At 45.1% G+C, this 17,043-nt stretch overlaps 1 protein-coding gene across 8 annotated transcripts in view; it reads left to right on the plus strand.

Annotated features, from left to right (window-relative positions):
• The window catches only part of MAP7D2 (MAP7 domain containing 2), a 97,718-nt gene that overhangs the window by 69,639 nt on the left and 11,036 nt on the right, over positions 1–17,043 (plus strand). For all 8 annotated transcript variants that reach the window (XM_043897682.1, XM_043897675.1, XM_043897678.1 and 5 more), the window contains 4 exons: positions 5,372–5,649; positions 6,221–6,353; positions 12,904–13,126; positions 13,866–13,970. In XM_043897682.1, the coding sequence (XP_043753617.1) occupies positions 5,372–5,649; positions 6,221–6,353; positions 12,904–13,126; positions 13,866–13,970 (739 nt within the window). The remainder of the gene's footprint in view (positions 1–5,371; positions 5,650–6,220; positions 6,354–12,903; positions 13,127–13,865; positions 13,971–17,043) is intronic.

Here is a 17,043-nt window from a genome sequence, read left to right on the forward strand (position 1 = left end):
AGGGTCCCACATTGCATTTAGTTGTCTTGCCGCCTCAGTCTCCATTAACTTGCAACAGTTCTTCAGCCTGTCTTAATAACCCTGACATTTGTAAAGAGCATAGACCAGTGGGTTTTTTTTTTTTAGGACTGTCCTTCATTTTGAGTTGGTTTGCTGTTTCCTCATGGTTAGACTCAGATTATACATTGGGGGCAGGAGTCCCATGGAAGGGATATTGGTTCCTTCTCAGTGCATCGTGTCAGGAGGCCATGTTTCATTAGTGGTGATGGTAGCTGTGATCACTGAGTTAAGGTGGTATCCACAGGTTTCTCTGGTATAAAATTGCTCATTTTCCCTCTGGAAAGTAGTCAGATGTGATTGGCAAATAGACTTGTCAGAATGTTGATCAAGCTGGGCTGATGAGGCAACAGACCCTCCCATCCTGTGGGTGGGCTGTGTCCACTTGGCCTGGAGTCAAGTTGCTTGGGAGAAAAATAGAGCTAGATTCCAAGATGTGGAGGAAAAAAGCCCTTTGGGTTTATGCTTTGCAGTAAACTCATGTTCAGAAGCGTGACAACCCTCTCCCGAGAGTCTTCTTGCTGCTCTGCTTACAGAGGTGTTTGTTTACATTTCCAACCAGTCATGGAACCTCAAAAGGTTATATAAGCCTGCCTTGTGCATCAGAGAGGCCTATCTCTGTTAACCCAACAAAATTTGTGAATTCCTTTTGTTGGGTTTTTAATCACTGGAGATATTGAGCTTTTAAAAATTGAAGTGGAAAAGCTATTTTAAAAAGCAAGATGAAAAATCTAGTGATTTGGCTCTCTCATCTCTTTACGCCTCTTGAGAAAGGTCATTTACACATTTAGGATTGGGGTATTCTTATCTAAAATATGGTTAATAGTAATTTCCTGTGTACCTCACTGGGTTATTGTGGTGATCAAATAGATCCTTATTAAATGGATGAGAAGTTACTTTAGAATAAAACTATGAAAGCATAGTGAGTTCCCTTATTAATTTGTGTTTAATTTCTTTCATCAGCCAAGATATCTATTTCTAGGAAACTGGGGAAACAAGAACTTTGCTACAGTTGGTTTAGCTTGCAGTAAGTGGTGTGAGCAGGGGGCCAGAGAGCCTCGGGGCCTGGCAGACCAGCATCACCTGGTGCAAGATACCCATGTTCAGCAGCCCTTGCAGGGCTGGCAGGGTACCGCATCCATGTAGGAAGTAGTGAGGCAGGATGAGCAGGAAACTCTACAGATTTGGAAATAAAATAGGGAACTTCTAAGATTGTATTCTGTAGTTTGGTCATTTGGTGTTTTTTAAAAAAGCAGTGACTTAATCTTCTCTTATTTGAAGGTCGTGTTTGTACATGTACGTGTGTGTGTGTGTGTGTGTGTGTGTGTGTTCTAAGTTATTATATTTTTTTTTATTGGGCAAGGGCTGGGGTAGGGGAATGTAACTAGATTCCTTAATATATTAAGTTTTATCCCAAATAATTTGCCCTTACTTCTCAGGTAGCAGTTATTTTTAGATGTATGTTTATGGACAGCTGGCCCACTTTTATTTATAATAGAACCTTAGAGTTTGTGGTGTGAACAGAACGTATGTGTGACTGTTCTCTTAAAGCAAGTTGAAGCAAGGCTGCTCAGAGCTGAGTAGGTCTGAAGCTGTCAGAACCTCTCCTATCCAGGCGAGGCCAGCCTTTCCCCTTGATATCATAGTCCTGCCTTGCATGTCCCTCTTACAGGCTCTGAACACACTGACTGAGGGGAGGGCATGACTTCATTGGGCTCCATTCCCTTCTGAGCGTGAGCCATTTAGACCAGGCCATGGGATCATGTTGGGATCTAGATGCTGCCTTTCTGCTACTAAGGTGGGACTTTAGAATGAATTGGGCCTGTAGCCATTTCAGGCCTGTTACCCACTCCTCCCTGAGTCCAGCCCTGGAGACCCTCCTGGGTGGAAGTGGGGTCTGAGAGCTCCTCCCATGTCTGCACATGTGTGACAGGTACTTGCACCAGGACCCCAGGGAGCCCACGTCTCAGGCACCCATGAGGGAAGTGCAGATGTGTGCTTGCTGCAAGCAGGTCCCTTAGACAATTATAATGGAGTGGGCGGTGGGTGCCCAGTACCTTTGCTCTGTCTCATCCAGCAGAGAGGTCATGCTTCACTCCTGGGGGAGGAGGATGAGGGCCAGGAAAAAGAGCAGATGGCTTTTTGCCAGTCCTTTCAGTAGCAGAAATTCCTAATTAATGAGTCAAGTTAGGAATGCTTATGGCAGGAGGACATGTTTCTGTCTGCATCATTTGCCATAAAACAGCAGCCTTCCTATGGCTAGCCTCTCCAAGTCCCACATCCAGGAGTAATGCTTTATACTGTTGACCGCCCCTGCAGTGGTTGCACTAGAGCTTCACAGAACATGCACTTGACATTCCAGGGAGTAAGTTATGGCCTGTTTTGATCTTCTCAGTGTACAGGACCAGCTCCCTCAAGAGCCCCTCCTGGTGGTTATAGAATCATTGCATCCCTAGATGATAGTATGGAAGGAGGGCATTGTTGAGCACATCTCTTGCCATACAGTTATACAGGCTGTTTGAGTCTAAACACAGGTTTTCCGAGCTAATTGGAAAATGATGCTTAATGGAACATTGTCATCATGAGGTAGCAGGGCCTGTGGTTTCCCTCATTATGCTTCCTCCTGCTTTTGGTTTGTTCTTATCTGTAAGGATAACTCAGATTTTATTTTATCATATAATAACACCAACATCTGACAGCTATTGTGTGCTTACTCTGTGCCCCTTCTAAAATGAACATCTGGGGATCATGGTGACCCCAAACTCCAGCTTAGCCACACTGTGAATAGGGAATAGGGCCAAGTTGAAAGAAGTGGAGTTGGAGTTGAAGGTTCAGACCACAGTTCAATGGCTTATTTAACTTCTCTAAGCCCAGCTTCCTCCTCCGTAAAGTGACTGTAATAATAGTACCTGTGTCATAACTGGTTTTTGAGAACTAAAAGACACACATATATACACATACATACATAAATACACTTATCTCAGGGGCTGGTGTGCAGACAGCACTCAGGAAGTATGAACAGAGTTTTGGAAGGTGCTAGATAAAGCCTGAATTCCACATCACTGGAGGGGTGTTCCAGGTGCAACTCTGAACACTGGAGGCACTAAGAATTCCCTCTCCAGCCCAGGCCCTTTAGGAGGCTTATTGGCGGGCCTTGGAGGTGTGGGGATTAGGACACCACCCCTCCAACCAGAGCAGCACCACTTTCATCTGCTTTAAACACATAGAAGGTATGTGGGGGGTGCTGTATATATGTCTTACCTCAGTGGTTCTTGGCTGGAGGTGATCTTACTCCTGAGGGAACATTTGATTATGTCTGTAGACATTTTTGATTGTTACAACCTCTGGAGGGGGAGTGGTGGAGATTGCTACTGGTGTCTAGTGAGTTGAGGCCAGGGATGCTGCTAAACAGTGCTCAGAATGGCCCCCCAGAAAGAAAGATCTAGCCTAAATGTCATGGCAAGGTTGAGAAACCCTGGTACATATGCATATGTATATGGAGGGGGCAAGAGGATTCTTTACCTGGCCTTTATTTGGTTGGTGTCTAGGAACAGAATTAGAAAATCAGGGGTATATAGTGCATGTGGAAGGAAACGCCTGGTTGTCAAGAGATGCCCTGGGAATGGTGGGGCCTGAGTCAGCTGAGCCCCAGGACTGAGGCAGGACAGTCTGCAGAGGGAAAGCACCATCCACATGTGGACAAGGTATCAGGGGGTTCTGGGTGACTCCACACCTAACAGGATGTTGGCGCAAGGGAAGTTGGTATGGCTAGTATGAAGTGATCCTTTCTGGTCTCACACTGGTCCAGCTAGGGGGTGGACTGCCAGAGAGGGGTGTACAGTTCACCATGGAAGTGGGATCTGGATGGATTCCATATCTGTAAAATGGTTGATGCTGAAACATCTGAATTTTAAAAATTCAGGTCACTTTTAAGTCACATTCTTTGGGTCACTGTGCAGCCCTCAGCCTGGCACGGACTGAGAAAAAGTGTTCTCTTCAACAGCCAGAGTTTGCCTTTTACCATGAGAGCATCAGTTAAAAACTGGCCTGCATCTTTTCCAGTCCACATACCCCTTGAGGATTATTTTCCAGCTCAAGACCAAGTTTAATATTGATCCGATCTTGTTTTTTCCTTACCACTAGTATCTGATTAGGTAACTCTTTAGGTCTCTGGTGAGAAATTGGCTTTTAACATTATGTTGACTTGCCATTTTTATAGGTCACAATGGTTGAATATTAGCAGTTTCATGTTGTTCAACCTGCTACAGGATTGAGAGTGACAATTTGTAATTTGTCAGCAGAGTACTTTATGTTCTCCTAAAAGTACTCTGTACAAATGTCACCGCAGTATATGTGAACTTCTGGGTATACTCAGCAACTGAATCTAGGCTGTTACCCATGTCATCAGCAACCAGAGCTCACCAGGAGCAAGACTTGGCTAGGACACCTGTAATGGACCTTCTTCCAACAGATGTAAGACAAGGTCCTATATTTTAACAAAACTGTATTTCCCTGGGTGGATATGGGCTTGTTCTCACATTTTGCATCTTCCAAGTAGCTGGAGAGATTCTTTTAAACCTTGAGAACCTTGAAAAAGACACTCCCTCTCCCCACCTCTTCACTGACTTTGTTCCTCAGAACTTGAAAAGGAACCAGATGTCAGTTATACCTTAGCAAAGGTGATTTTTTTTTTACTGTATGACTCCACTTCTGTGAGGTACATGGAATAGTCAAATTACATGGAAAGTGTAAAGTGGTTTCCCAGGGGCTGGAGAGAGGTGAGAATATGGAGTTAGTGTTTAAAAAGTACAGCGTTCTGGAGGTGAACAGTGGAGGGGTGGTTGCACTATAGTGTGAATGGACTTAATGCCACTGAACTGTACACTTTAAAGTGGTTAAGATGGTACAGTTCATGTTGTGTGTATTTTGCCATAATTAGAAAAAAATAGGACTGGGCTCATTCATTGCCATATGCTGAAGCCAAATCCAACCTTGGTGTTCATTTAAAAAAGGAGGTGGGGAAATGCCTAACACTTTATTCTCATGTTGTCATCAAACTTAAGTGAAATCAGGACATGATGTCATCAGCTGGGCTTCCTAAAACTTTGTCCCTTCTGTCGGGGGTGTCTTATAGGTACCATACAGTCCTGTTAGGGTGATAGTACTTCAGGGACTGCTGAGTGTGTGCTCCTCCTTACATTTGTTCCTCTTGAAGGATGAAATTGTTCAGCTTTTTGGAATCAGATGTCTTCGGAACAGAGGGTTCTGTGGTCAGGCCCAGTAATCATCTTATGGCGTGGTTTTGGTTTTCCAGGGCAACTTCAAAAGCATATCCGCAGTCTCCAAAGAACACAAAGCCGCCATACCCAGGGTCTCCGATGAAGTACCGCCTCCCCAGCTTTTCTGGCCAGGAGACACCCAAGAAGAAAGCAGACAAAGAGAAGAGCAACAAGGAGAAGGAAGGTATCCTGACTCAGGAGGCAGCCAGCTCACCCAAGGAGGAGGCCCCAGAGAAGCACGTGGCAGACAGGCAGGCCACTGAGAAGCAGGAGAAGCACGAGGCCATGGCAGGGAAGGCCAAGGGCAGCAGAGGTAGGCCCTCCTTGCACAACTGGTTCTTCCACTGAGTCCATCCCCACAGGAGCCTCGGGTTTGGGGGAAAGACGGGGATTTTTCCCAGAGACGACTCCATGCCCTGGTGCTGCTTTCTCGGCTGGCACATTGCCCAGTCCTTCCCCTTGCTCTCCTGAGTGTCTCCTGGCAGAGGAGACCGAGGGACTAACACTGCTTCTGGCTGTGGAAGCCCCGGGGGGTGCTGAGCCATGTTCAGTCAGGTTATGCCCTTCCCACAGAGAGGGGCTCCCTGTAGTCCTCTAAGCTTCTGTGACAGCCATGGTGAGTTCACCCAAACAGGTGCAGTGGTGGAGGCTGCCATGGGGCTTGCTGGTGACCCATCTCTCCTCCTCGCCTTTCCACTGCCCTCCACAGTGGAATGCATCCAGGGTCCCAGCCAGCCCATGGCAGCCTCTGCTCGGTGGCTGATTGTGCTGGTCCCGTCAGCATTTCCCGTCACCCACTGGGTTGGCTTTTTCAATTCCAAGTGGCAGCTGCCATGTGAGTGCAGTCATGATTTCATTTCCCTTGATCTTTTCCTCCGACGCAGCCTCAGGGAAGTCCACAGCGGGCACCACTGATGCAGGAGAGGCCACAAAGATCCTGTCTGAAAAGAGACGACAGGCCCGGCTGCAGAAGGAACAGGAGGAGCAGGAACGTCTGGAGAAGGAAAAACAAGACAAGTATGGGTAGTGCTCAGACCTTTTCAGACCGCTGTAAATGCCCAACTCCTGAATCTCAATGTTACAGACAGCCCCTGTTCTCAGCCTGGACTCTAGCACCAGCCAGGCCTCGCAGAACTATGAGTAGAGTTTGAGTTTTGTTTATAGAATGAGATTCTCCTTGAAAAGACTGGAGATGCCAAGACGTAAACATCTTGATTCTGCTTCCTAAATCGTGTCCCCTCCCCGCCTCCAGTTATCCTAACTCGCATCCCCAGATAAGAGAGAGGAGGGTTGAGCAGACACCTATTGATGGGGCAGAAGCCACCCTCATATTCCATGAGACACAAGGTTACAGGGACTCTATCCTAGAGCAGGACAGAAGATGTCTTGGCAGTGGTCCCTAAACTTTGGAGGGTATCACAGTCTGTTAAGGGTTGCAGTAAAAATCCACAGGCCAGGCTGTGTCCTGCCTCAGTATTTCACCAGAGTTTGAGAACCACTTCATTTATCCCCGGAGCACTTGGTCAAAATACAGACAGTTCTGTCTTTTCTAGTCTTAGTATTCAGAGAGAAATGCATGTTGAAGGACAAGGTAGATTTTATCATTAGTTGATATAGGAAGCTCTTAGGATAGTCACAGAGTGCAGTCCACTGCTATTGAAAGAATTAACATAACAGGAAGCCCACCATGCTGTAGTACTTCACGACTGGCACTAAGTTTAGAGTGATAGAATACTCTTGATCTGTAAGCGACCTTGACAAGTCTTTCATGGTCTCTCATTATGCTTTTGCTGATTTATTTATTTTTTTAAGGCTGGTGGGGGAACATCTGACTGGTCCCTTCTTCAAATTCTGGAGTTTTCTGATGATTTTCCCACCTCAAAGCTTTTGGGCAACAGCAGCAGGTCTTTTTGTTAGGTAGTGTGCTTGGGCTGAGTTGCATGGACCACAGGGTATGTGAAGGGAGGTCCCAGGAGAGGAAGCTGAGTCGCAGGACCTCCAGTGATAGGCCAGGGCCTGTGCAGGCCCTGAGCAGATGAGTTGCATGCCTGTAGCTTGTTCTGGGGCAGGTGCAGCCATCTGCCTTCCAGCCAGCACCCTCCTGCATTTCCTTCACAGCATGGCTCCTCAAAAAATCCCTGAGTTTATTTTCTCTACTCACCCTCAGAGTCTTCAAACCTTATACTCACAGTTCTTCCTAATTGCCAGATTCCTAATCATTTCTTCATTGGTCTTGCTTCTCTGTCCTCTCCTCATTCTCCTCTGTCCCCCGCCCCCCAGCCCCCTACTCTTTGGCCGGCTTCACCTGAGAAGCCCTTCCTGAGCAGCACTGCTTCCTCCTGTCCTGCCCCATGCCCTCGTCATGCTGCTGGTGTCCTCTGGCTTCCAGTGTTTGGGGCTCACATTTCATTCAGCATCCTCATGCTCAGCATTTGGGGTGCTAACCCAACTCTGCTCTCATCTCTCTTTCTACCCTCACCCTTTCTTTGCCTTGTTTTACCATCTGTTTCTGAATCCAATTTCATCTTGCTCTGTAAACCCTCCGTGCGTTCTGGTACAAGGGAGGCACTGAATCCACACGGGTATTGATGCTGCCTGAACCTGTGCTGCCCGGTACCACCACCTCTAGCCCCAGGCGGCCCCGACAGGGAAGTACACTCAACTGGAGTCCCATTGGGTTCCTTAGCCCAACAGCCACAGTTCAAGTGCTCAGCAGCTACATGGCTACTGACTGCTATATCGCACAGCACCAGTCTCTAGAACGTTTTCCTCACCACAAAGTTCTATTGGATAGCACTATTGGAGGCAGTATGTCCAACTGCTTTATGCCTTTCTTTCAGTGTATCCCACATGTACCTCAAATTGAGCATTTCCAAAATAGACCTTACTTTCTCCCAGCCTTCCTTTCCGTTTCACAAGCTCTGTCCTCCACCTCCCCAGGCACCCGCAATCAGAAGTGTCAGAGCCAGCTCTGAATTCTCCTCTCTCCTTCCTTAGCATCCCATCCCGTCAGGTCTGTCTCAGCTGCCTCTAGTATAGTCATCTTCTCTTCATCTCTCTTCCCTCCAGGCCCTTCTGCCCTCGTCTCCTCCTGAGCTCTGGCCCCCTGTGACCTCTCACTGGAGCTGTGTCTATATGCGCCCAGATCTCTATTGTAGGTCTCCTAGAACTCATCTACTGTCCACACTATGTCCCCAACGCCTCTTCTCAAATAAGTGACACTGTCCTGTTCCTGTCCTTCAACAATCCAGTGACTCCTCTGTCCACAGGTGCCGTCCAAACCCATCAATGGACCTTCATGGCCGGCCATGACCTGGACCCCACTCACTCCTCCACTCCGTGGAGCACACGGCTCCACGCCTCCACATCTGCTTTCACTCTGCCTTCTGCAGCCTCGGGCTCCTTCTCACCAGACATATTTTCTGTTCTCCATCAGGTCAAGCCTTGCTCCACCTCTGCACCCTTTCCAGCCCTGTCCCTGGGAGACAGCAGATCTCTCCTACTCTTCAGCCCCCCAGCCGAGCTGCTCACCTGGTCACATAGCCTCCTCCATTAGTCCACAGGAACGCTTCCCACACCAAGCACCTTAAAAGGCTGGGATGCAGTTTTTGGCTTACTGGTGCTGGTTCTCAGTAAACGAACAGGGAAGGTAGAGAGGAGAAAGACACACACAGCTGAGAAGCCAGGGCGGTTATGGGTTGAGAAGGCTGTGCTTGTGTGGTGGAGCCGGAGGAATGAGGACGACTTAAGCAGAAATGGGCCGATTCATAGTCGATGCTAAGGTTTGACTCTAAGGACTTAGGGGGCAGATGGCAGATGACACCCAATGACAGATGAAGGATAGAAGGAATTGATTTTAGGGGATAAAAATAATCCATTTGATTTCAGATAAACCGAGTTTAAGGTGCCTGCAAAATATCCAGGTGATTAAAAATGACTTTGAAGCCTAGGGTTTAGGTGAAAATGAGGGCAATACTCTTGACTCAAGACCAATTTTCCCTCCTCTTACCAGAATATGAAGCTTTGCTAGCACCACGTGGGAGTGAGAAAGTACAGTACCAGAAAACTAAGGGCTGGAACACAGGGGACAGCTCCTGGATTAAGATCATCCTCATGCCTGTTTTGTGCTTAGAGTCAGTAGTCGAAGCCACAGAAATGTAGTTGCCAGATGAGAGAATATAGAGAAAATTAAAGATACTTGCGCCAAACTGTGGAAACCCAATCATTGTCACAAACTGGTGAGGGAGACGCCATACAAGTTAGGGATGAGTCTGCTCAGAGCAGAAGGACTGACAGGGTATCCAGACAGCTGGGCCTGGGAGGAGAACACACGCTGGTCCAGTCCCTGTTAGCAGTGACTGTAGGGCTCTGCTGGGAGCATCAGAACAGGCACAGCCCCGGGGCTCATGAATGGCCCAAGGTGTACATCAGGATTCTTGACGTTGTGCCAAGAAAGTGGGAAGCCAGTGCCAGAAACTAGGAGCAAAGAAATCTCACTGGGATACCAAAACAAGTCATGTTAAGAAGTTAAAATAGCTGCTGAGGGCCCAAGTGGATAAGTTAGACAGCCCCTGCCAGCAGGGTCACACGGCCAGGCTGCAGCTCTGTGTCCGTGCAAGAGTCAGCTGGGTCAGTGATGCCAGCAGAGGTCCTGGCACCTAGCAGCCCTGGCAGCTTGTCGGCTGAGCCTCTGGGTGGTGGGCTGTTGGGGTCAGAGCTGGAGAAATGGAGCAGGGTGGAGACATGAGTAGCTTGACAGAGGTGAGAGGGTGGAGGCCATGAATGTCAGTGGAAGGCAAGGGAGAGGTCACCGAGGAGAGTTGTTCAGGAGACCCGAGTGTTTTGCAGACTGTGGGAAGGTCGGTGTGGAAGGAGGAAACAGTGAAAGGAAGAGAGGGAGACAGTGGAAGGTGTTTAGGTGCAGGAAGATGTGGAATTAACAACACAAGTGGTGGCATGTGTAATCCTTTGCATCTAAGCAGAAAAAAAGGACATTATCTGAGCAGGAATGCCATAGAGGAATGAAGTTCAAGGAAACTCAGATTAGGTGGCACCAGTCTTCTCTATAAAGTGGTTGATGATGCCATCAAGTAAGATCAAATAAGGAGTATGTGGAAGACTGATCCCCTAGGATCTGGGAGCTGAGGATGAGTGGCCGGTGTGATGGCTGAGGCCCAGGGAGAGACGACGAGTCAGCCTTGTGTGGGCCTTACTGTAACCAGTGTTGACAACCCAGGAGGGTCCAGAGTGGCCCCCATGCCCTCCCACAGATGCTCTGGAGTAGCTGAGCAGCGTGGGGACCCTGAGAGAAGAGGGAGCAGATGCACAGCACTGCCCAGCGCTGGTCAGGAGAGAAGGCGGTGGGTGACAGCTGAGAGCAGATCAAGAAAGGTGAAGGTTAGGGCATTGAAGGTTTAGCTTTTTTAAATGAAAACTTTTAAGCATGTAAGGAAGAGAGAATAGTGAAACCCACATAGTCATCTAGAGATTGAACATGTAGCAAGGATATGGTGCAAATGTGAGAAGGTGGGGCGAGAGGGGGCTGGAGGCTGAGAGATGGGAGTCCTTATACAGAAGACCCTCCCCAGTGGCTGGGGATAAGAGATGCATCCACTGAATGGTGACTGCAATGCAGAGTTTTCTGGTACTTGCTACCTGGTGAGGAAGTGGGGAGGGTTTGGCATGGGTGACAGGAACAAGGATGGGAGAGGGTGACAGAACTACATGTGGGTCTGGTGAACTCTGGAGGAAACCCAGTAATGCTGGCAAGAGTGGCAGGGTGGGGCTGCCTGTAGCAGAGGAGTGCTGGAGAAATGACCACAGCCATGTTCTCTTGAGTCGTTAAACAGGGAGAGAAAGAATGTTTATTCTTGCAGAGGATTTTGAGATTCTTGGTTTCACACAGGAGAAGCCAGTTCTTCCCTACTTTGGGGGAAGCAGAATGTGGTTAAATGGATGGAATTTTAGGGGTTGATGGGCCTTTGGGGAGGAATTTGTGTTCTGAGTGATGAGGAGGATTATGGAGACCTAGGGGCTAAGAGAATGTGTTACTTACTCATGGGTATGCATCCGGCACCTTGGAAGTCATGGTAAAATGGAAGAAACAGCGACTTTTCAGATCCAGAAGATGAAGAGAAGGATTAAGTAGCTTGTGTGTTAATTTATATACAACATATCCTTTGTGTATTAACTTCTCTGAGACAGTCACAACTGGCTCTTTAAAAGAGAGAGAAAAACTGAAATAGTGCTCTGATTAACCTTGGGAGAGATTTTGTTATGGATACATCTGGTTTTTATAATCCTGTGTTGGGCATCCTAGTCTTTCATTGTGGAATCTAAGAACTGGTGAGTTTCTTTCTGAGTAGGCCCCATAATGCTCTTCTCCAAAGTTCTCCAGAATATTTGTTCATAATTTCAGTTGTTCCAGCTTTTAGACACTGCAGCTTTTGTGATTTCTAAAGCCAACCATTAGGATGCAAGGGTGTTCTTTATAAGTCTTGATCTTTTATAGTAACATACCAGCACCCCAGTAAGTCAGTGCTACATGCTTCCAAAGAGAGGTTATTTCTAAAAAACATACAGATTTATAGAAATTATCTTTATTTGAAAGCAGGTATCACTGGTAAGTTGCTATTCCTTTTGTTTTGAATGGGCATCATAAATGTTGAGTGGTTTTCCTAGGAAGGGTCACACAGCAGGTGGCACAGTCAGAATGCAGTCTTGGTCTTGCCCATGTAGTACATTGCCAGTCAGTAATTGACTGCAAAATGAGTATAGTTACCTACAGTTTTTCATAGATGAGGAAAATGACACATGAGCAGGAAGAACGTTAGAAATGTAAAAATAAGCACTTAAGACTAATCAGAATTTTCCCTCACTGTTTAGATCTCTTTATTGTTACATCACCAACCATTCATCTGTGGGTTAAAAATGTCTAAATGCCAGTTAATTTTCATTTAGCAAAGAATAAAAGCTTAATTTTTTTTAAGAATGACAAAATAAATGGAAAATAGATGCTCTAATTTCTGTATTAAATGTCAGGTTTCTGTTGAGCATTTCCTTCCATTTGCTACTCCAGAAGTCACATACTAATTAGAATCAAAGTGAACTTTTTGACCTCCTAGTCACTGTTCTTAATTTGCTGTCTGGCACAGATGTAGCCATTGAAAGATTTCTAGTTTTTTTTCTAGCTTAAGTTGGTTTTAAATATTTATTCTCAGTTTTTAAACAATTGTCATTGAATAAGAATGATGGGGCTGTGATCATTTGTAAATTGACTAGGGAACATCTGTCTCTTCATTACAGGCTTTCACAAATCAATACATTAGTACTCTTGGTATCACAGAATTTGAAGTCAACCCTGGTTAATATTTTTTGGGTAACTGTATGGACTGGAGTGGCTTTCTGGGAAGGATGGGTTATTTTCTTAAGTGGATGGTAATTCACATGCATGTGTCTATGACCGAGTCACGCATACATCATGCTCTACTGTTAGCACAGAGTTCTTGGTGGTTTGTCTTTTGGGCATGTCATCATTGTCTTGTAACAATAGTTCTATTCTCAAAAGACTGGAGAGAGAGGAATTGAAAAGAAAGGCAGAGGAAGAAAGACTTCGCCTAGAGGAAGCCCATAAACAGGAAGAGGAAAAGAAGCAGCAAGAGGAGGAAGAGAAAAGGAAGGTGGCAGAGGAGGCAAAGCGGAAGGCCAAGGAGGCGCTGCTGTTGAAAGAAGAGCAAGAAAAGGAAAAACAAGAAAAAGAAAAGCAGGAAAAAGCCATGATTGTAAAGCAGGTACTGTGCAAGTCTTTATATAGACTTCCTTAAGGGCCTTAGTATTAGGTAAAATTAGTTAAATTTGAATGACTTACAATGTTTCCTTGAAGCGTTTTCTTTAACTGAACTAGTTAATAGATTTGAGTTACTTTGGGCAACACAAGTGAAGTGGCAACGTTTGTTATATGTCAGTTTTGGTTCTCCCAAAGGCAGACCCTGGATAAGAATTTGAGTGTCAGTAGTTTATTTGGGAGATGATCCTAGGAAGCTGGTAGGGGAGTGAGAAGAAAGCCAATGTAAGCACGCTGGTGAGTGGGTTACTGTGGGCATCTGGAACTTGTTTGCTGTGGAACTCTAGGAGACTATGGAATATGCCTTAGAATTACCCTTTGGAGGGGTGAGGAAACTAGATTATTTATCTTCCAACTCCTGCCCCTTGTGGTTGAAAGTAACTTCCTGAAACTCCTAACCACATGCATACTTCAGGGTCAGAGACTGCCCTCAGACACAAAAAGACCTTGACCTTGTATACAGAATGTCTGCAGGTGATTTGCATGGTGGACTGAGGTCATATGAGTGAGACCCAACCATGTCTGCTGTGTCATAGGGCAGGCTGTAAAAATTCACATTGAATATTGGAGCAGCACCCACTTTGGGTAGATGATGAGATGGAGGAACAAGTGCAAACCCCAGAGAATTAACTAGTGTTTTCTTAAGCTTAGCAATGCCTATACCTTGGTTTCTATGTTTCTACCAGAAGGAAGCAGCAGAAGCAAAGGCCCAGGAGGCAGCTAAACAAATGCGTCTGAAAAGAGAACAGATCATGCTACAGATGGAGCAGGAGCGGCTGGAGAGGAAGAAGGTGAGGGCTAAGGGATTAGGCATACTTAGGATGAGGCAGGGACAGGAAGGGAGTCTAGTTAATGTTCTGCAGTCATTGAGTACAGTGCTCTTAGAATTGCTATTTAGGTTGAATTCATTGATCATACTATTCAACTCTTCTGTATCTTTATGAGTTTTCTGTCATCTTGTTCTTTCATTTACTGAGAGATGGGTATTGAAAATGTCATCTGTGATTATGGATTTGTGCATTACTCCTTCCAGTTCTATACATTTTTGTTTTCATATATTTTGAAGCTGTACTGTTAGGTGAATTTATATTTCAAGTTATTAAGTTTTCCTGTTGAATTGACCCTTATATCATTATGAAATATTCCTTCTTTATCTCTAGTAATACTTTTTGTCTTAAATTCTACTTTGTCAATCTTTTTATGATTAGCACCTGCATGATGAATTTTTTTACTTTGAACCTACGTGTGTTCTTATAAAATGTTTCCCTTATAAACAGCACTGGAGAAGGCAGTGACAACCCACTGCAGTATTCTTGCCTGGAAAATTCCATGGATGAAAGAGCCTGGTGGGCTACAGTCCTTGGGGTTGCAGAGTCGAACATGACTGGGCACACACATCTATAAATAGCATAGAGTCAGGATTTGTTATTTAAATCAAGTTTGACAGTTTCTGTTTTTTCATTGGTATGTTTAGACCATTTACATTTAATGTAATTATGGGTGAAGTTGGGTTTAAGGTGGTACCCAGTTTGTGGCCTCCTCTCCTGCTCTTCAGCTAGGGTTTCTGTTGGGTGGTCCTTTTGAATGACAGGTAGTGATTTGTGGAATTCTAGCTAAAGAGAGGAAGGAGAAAGATGGGATATAAATGATTGATTCTAGATACTTACTAGTTCACTTCTTAAGCATTTGACCTTGTTCATATGGCAGAGGTATTTATCTGTAAAACCAATGGAAGCACTTTCTATACACATTATCCTGTGCTAAGATTTCTCTTTTATGAGTTCTCTGAGAAATGTGAAATTGCATACAGACCCAGATACTTGCATCTGTTTTTGGTCTTGTAGTCCTCTTTGTTGTTGTTCAGTCACTCAGTCGTGTCTGACTCTGCAACCTCGTGGACTGCAGCATGCCAGGCTTCTCTGTCCTTTACCATCCCAGGCTTCTCTGTCCTTTACCATCTCCTAGAGCTTGAGCAAACTCGTCCATTGAGTTGGTGATGCCATCTAACCATCTCATCCTCTGTCATGCCCTTCTCCTCCTACCTTCAGTCTTTCCTAGCATCAGGGTCTTTTCTAATGAGTAGGCTCTTCTCATCAGGTGGCCAAGATATTGGAGCTTCAGCATCAATCCTTCCAATGGATATTCAGGACTGATTTCCTTTAGGATGGACTGGTTGAATCTCCTTGCAGTCCAAGGGACTCTCAAGAGTCTTCTCCAACACCACAGTTCAAAAGCATCAATTCTTCAGCACTCAGTCTTGTTTATATGGTCCAACTCTCACATCCATACATGACTACTGGAAAAACCATAGCTTTGACTATATGGACCTTTAAAAAAAGTTATGTCTCTACTTTTTTTTTTGTCTCTACTTTTTAATACACTAGATTAGTCATAGGTTTGTCTAGGTTTGTCATAGTTTTCCTTCCAAGGAGCAAGTATCTCTTAATTTCATGGCTGCAGTAACCATCCACAGTGATTTTGGTGCCCAAGAAAATAAAGTCTGTCACTGTTTCCATTGTTTCCCATCTATTTGCCATGAAGTGGTAGGACCTGATGCCATGATCTTAGTTTTTTTTTTCCCATTTATTTTTATTAGTTGGAGGCTAATTACTTTACAGTATTGTAGTGGTTTTTGCCATACATTGACATGAATCAGCCATGGATTTACATGTGTTCCCCATCCTGAACCCCCTTCCCACCTCCCTCCCCATCCCATCCCTCTGGGTCATCCCAGTGCACCAGCCCCGAGCACTTGTCTCATGCATCCAACCTGGACTGGCAATCTGTTTCACACTTGATAGTATACATGTTTCAATGTTGTTCTCTCAGATCATCCCACCCTTGCCTTCTCCCATAGAGTCCAAAAGTCTGTTCTATACATCTGTGTCTCTTTTTCTGTCTTGCATATAGGGTTATCATTACCATCTTTCTAAATTCCATATATATGCGTTAGTATACTGTATTGGTGTTTATCTTTTTAGCTTACTTCACTCTGTATAATGGGCTCCAGTTTTATCCATCTCATTAGAATTGATTCAAATGTATTCTTTTTAATGGCTGAGTAGTATTCCATTGTGTATATGATCTTAGTTTTTTGAATGTTGAGTTTTCAGCCAGCTTTTTCACTATCCTCTTTCACTTTCATCAAGAGGCTCTTCAGTTCCTCTTCACTTTCTGCCATAACGGTATTATCACCTGCATATCTGAGGTTATTGACATTTCTGCTGGCAATCTTGATTCCAGCTTGTGCTTTATTCAGCCTGGCATTTCTCATGATGTACTCTGCATATAAGTTAAGTAAGCAGGGTGACAATATACAGCCTTGAGGTACTCCATTCCCAATTTTGAACCAGCCGGTTTTGTTCCATGTCCAGTTCTGACTGTTGCTTCTTAACCTGCATACAGGTTTCACAGGAGGCAGGTAAGGTGATCTGGTATTCCCATCTCTTTAAGAATTTTCCACAGTTTCTTGTGATCCACAGAGTCAAAGACTTTGGCATAGTCAATAAAGCAGAAGTAGATGTTTTTCTGGAATTCTCTTTTTTCTATGATCCAGCGGATGTTGGCAATTTGATCTCTGGTTCCTCTGCCTTTTCTAAATCCAGCTTGAACATCTGGAAGTTCTCAGTTCACATACTGTTGAAGCCTAGCTTGGAGAATTTTGAGCATTACTTTGCTAGCATGTGAAATGAGTGCAGTTGTGCAGTAGTTTAAACATCCTTTGGTATTGCCCTTCTTTGGGATTGGAATGAAAACTGACCTTTTTCGTTTAGTGGCCACTGAATGAGTATTCCAGTCCTCTGGCCACTGCTGAGTTTTCCAAATTTGCTGGCATATTGAGTGCAGCACATTCATATCATAATC

The sequence above is a fragment of the Cervus elaphus genome, chromosome X (assembly GCF_910594005.1).
Source record: "Cervus elaphus chromosome X, mCerEla1.1, whole genome shotgun sequence".
In the NCBI taxonomy this organism is placed as follows: domain Eukaryota; kingdom Metazoa; phylum Chordata; class Mammalia; order Artiodactyla; family Cervidae; genus Cervus; species Cervus elaphus.